The following is a 3473-nucleotide window of genomic DNA, read 5'->3' on the forward strand; positions in this document are numbered from 1 at the left end:
AAACAAGTTATATGAATTATTGAATGTGAAACTGATGATGTGCCCTGTACACTTTCACTCAATCCACAATAAAAACCTTAAATTAAAAAAAAAAAAAAGAAAAAAAAAATTCCACTAATTTCAATTTAAGAACATTGAAATAATATCTAAAAGATAAATATTTTCATGTCAATTATACTAAAAATATTTTTTTAAAGTATAACATTATAGGCAGGGGTAGGTAGAACCTCCAGTGAATGATTTCCAATCTGATGCGACTAGGCTGGCAAAAGGAAATGGGGATAAGAGTCCTGTGGTACAAGAGTGAATAATTGCCATCAGGACTGACAGCGAGGCCAGGAAATATAGAGGTAGATGTTTTTAACAAAAGGAGGAGAGTGATTGATTTTGCAGCCCAGGAGTGGAGGTCCCTGGGACCATCAAGTGAGAAGAACGGAGAGCATGACCCTACCCAGAAAGGCAGTGATGCCAGGGATGAAGACAGAGACAATGACATAGACAGATGGAGCGGCTGGGGACACTGGACTCAGGGAGGGAGAGGGGCTGTGTGCTGACAGCCGGTGGGGGACAGGCCTGTGGGGTGTATCCTTTGGTTATTTGATGAAGCATGGAGGGGACTGTGATCATTGCAATGAAAGGAAATACGATAGGATGAATATAAAACTGATGTTCTCCCATGTAAACACACATAATTCACAATAAAAACTACAAATAAAAAAAGTATAAGATTATAAAATTACCTTGGACAAATCTCTGAAGTTGCTTGGCAAGGTTAAATCTAGTTCTTCTGATTCATAATTAGTAATCACCCAGGGAAACACTGGATACTGATTTAAGTCATTGTAGCTGCGTCCTGGTTAAGGAAAAAACAAATAGTAAATCTTAATTTAGAATATTAAAATAAAGTGTTTAGACGCAGGAAAGTAATTACCTAAAAATAACAATAAGCATAACCAACACAGTTACTGAGTGCCAGGTATTATTCTCAGTGGCTTCCATAAACTCTGTTATTTAATCCTCACAAAGATATTCTTGATGCTAGTTGCCTTCCAGTCTGCTCCAGTAGTGACTACATGTATAACAGGATGAAACACTGCCAGGTCCTGTGCCACCCGAGCTGTGGTACTTTCCAGCCCACTTTGCAATTGTTATTATTATTCCATCTCATGTAAGTCTTGCCTCATTTTCGGTGACATGCTCTATTTTACCAAACACAATGTCTTTTGCAAGCATTATGACATTAGGAGGATTTGCATTTTTTGATGAAAATAAATGAGTCATAAATGATTAGGTAATTTGCCCTAAACCATCCATTTAGTAATGGTGATACTATATTCAGTTCAAATAGTTTAGTCCGTAAGTTTATACTCATATACTACTTTACATTTTCATTACTTGAAAACATGCCAAGATAAAACTCTTTATTAGGACTTTAAAAAACAATTAGCTATTTTCAGATAGTTTTTTTAAAGCCAGAATGGTTTCTCTGCCACAAATTAAGCAACCAAGAAGCCAACTAACCAATCAAGAAGACCTATGGACATTCAGTAGTCATCAATCTGTAGGATATAAAGCACTGAATCGCAAGACCTGCTTGAACCCCAAGGTCAGCAATTCAAACTCACCAGCTGCTCCTCAGAAACCCTATACAGGGTCACTATGAGTTGGAACCGACTTGACGGCACTTAACAACAACAACATAAGTAGCTCTAAAACTGCCATCTGTGGCAACATTCCAATTCTATGATCCTGTGACTATAATGTAGGACAATATTAAGACTGCTTCCTCCAATCTGCCACATGCTCCAATCTCCAAATGTTGCCACAAATTCTTCTGTTATCTCTTCTAAACTAATGAGATTAAGTGATACATTGAGGTTTATTAAAATAAGAATAAGACAAAGAATGAAGAAGTCCTTGTACTTTGTGTACAGCAATTTTCTAAATATTGCCACTCTAAACACAAATCTTGGTGTTTGAATGGCAACTCAATTGTTTACTAGGCTATAACCTCTTTTTAGTTAGATTTAATGTGAACAGACTTTTGTAGCTAACATATAAAAGAGACAAGCACATTATTACTATTATAATCCTTTTCTTGTTGTATATTCTATCATCATTCATTTCCTTTCATAATGCCATATCACTGTAAAGTGGAATGTTAAAGTAATTCTCTACACAGGCAGTTGTAATCTAACAGGGCTTCAATATGGTTCTTCCCTGGTTCAGTTATAGCCCATAAAGAGAAATGAGAAAGGACTCAAGTTTGGAAAGTGTGGGTATACTGGAATAATTACCGGAACAGGAAAAGTGGTGGGTCTATACCCTGCTAGAAACTTAATGTTACTCATAGAAAACAAGGACAATTTGTGCTCTCATACCAGCCAACTTTCTTGACCAACAGAAGTGGAAAGAGTGGTAAGAAGGAAGCTGACAGTGCTACTTTGAATGTGTGTTACTCTCTATAGTTCTAATATTATTCCCATCTCATGCATTAGGCTCCTGAACGGGTTCACTACACCTCTTCTAAATCTTCAATTCTAGGATTTTGATCTGTAATTTGTCATGCTTTGGTTATCATTTCAGTATACACTATTTTACAAATTAGAATCTATTCCTGTTTTACTGAGTTGGTAATAACTGAACTGGTTCAAACTGGTTTGAACTTAAAAAAAAAAAAAATCCTAGCCAATAGAATCCAACATCATGTTCAATAGAATCCAATTTTGTGGGGATTGCAACTAATGTCAGGAAACAAAATGTATACAAATTGGCTGAATAAGAACCTAATTTGCTTTATAAACTTTTACCCAACCACATTATAAAGTTAAAATGATTAGAACAACAACAACAAAACAAAAATAACTTTTATTTTTTTTAAAGAAAATAAGCATAAATTGCTACAATCTGATGAACCTGACCTATACTTACGGATGTACTAGCTTAAAATACCAACCAAGAGGGAAGGATCATTACCATGCCTTCTGTACATAGGGTTGATAGGGATAGGCAACTTAGACATTGGCTACCTAAAATGGGGCTGTAAAGGCATGAAGTCACTGACTTACAAGTTTTCAAGAGAGAGTTTAGTGTGCAGGGGAAGGCAGAATCCCCACTGAGTGGTTTTCATCCTGTCTAGACAGGTCTGGTGAAAGGAGATGGGGACAAGAGTCTCATGATTCAATAGTAACTGTTATCATGACTAATTGGAATTGTTGTAACTGTAAAGGTAGACTTGTAGCAAAAAGCAGTGAGTGGTCGATCTTACAGTCCTAGAGCGGAGGACCCTGGGGCCATCAAGGAAGAAGAGCTGGAGCAGAGTGTGGGACCCTAACCAGAGAAGCAACAATGCTAGAGATGGAAGCAGAGATGATGGCATGGAGAGATGGAGTGGTTGAGGACTCTAGACTCATGGAGGGAGACAGGATGTGTGCTGGCAGCTAGGGGGCAGGCTTGCAGGGTGTGCCCTTTGG

The 3473-nt window shown here is 37.4% G+C and overlaps 1 protein-coding gene across 2 annotated transcripts in view; it reads right to left on the bottom strand.

Annotated features, from left to right (window-relative positions):
- LRBA (LPS-responsive vesicle trafficking, beach and anchor containing) overlaps nt 1–3473 on the bottom strand; it is a 944588-nt gene that overhangs the window by 286526 nt on the left and 654589 nt on the right. For both annotated transcript variants that reach the window (XM_006870875.1, XM_006870876.1), the window contains one exon: nt 741–853. In XM_006870875.1, coding sequence (XP_006870937.1) covers nt 741–853 — 113 coding nt within the window. The remainder of the gene's footprint in view (nt 1–740; nt 854–3473) is intronic.

Source organism: Chrysochloris asiatica, unplaced genomic scaffold, assembly GCF_000296735.1.
Source record: "Chrysochloris asiatica unplaced genomic scaffold, ChrAsi1.0 scaffold00155, whole genome shotgun sequence".
Lineage (NCBI taxonomy): Eukaryota > Metazoa > Chordata > Mammalia > Afrosoricida > Chrysochloridae > Chrysochloris > Chrysochloris asiatica.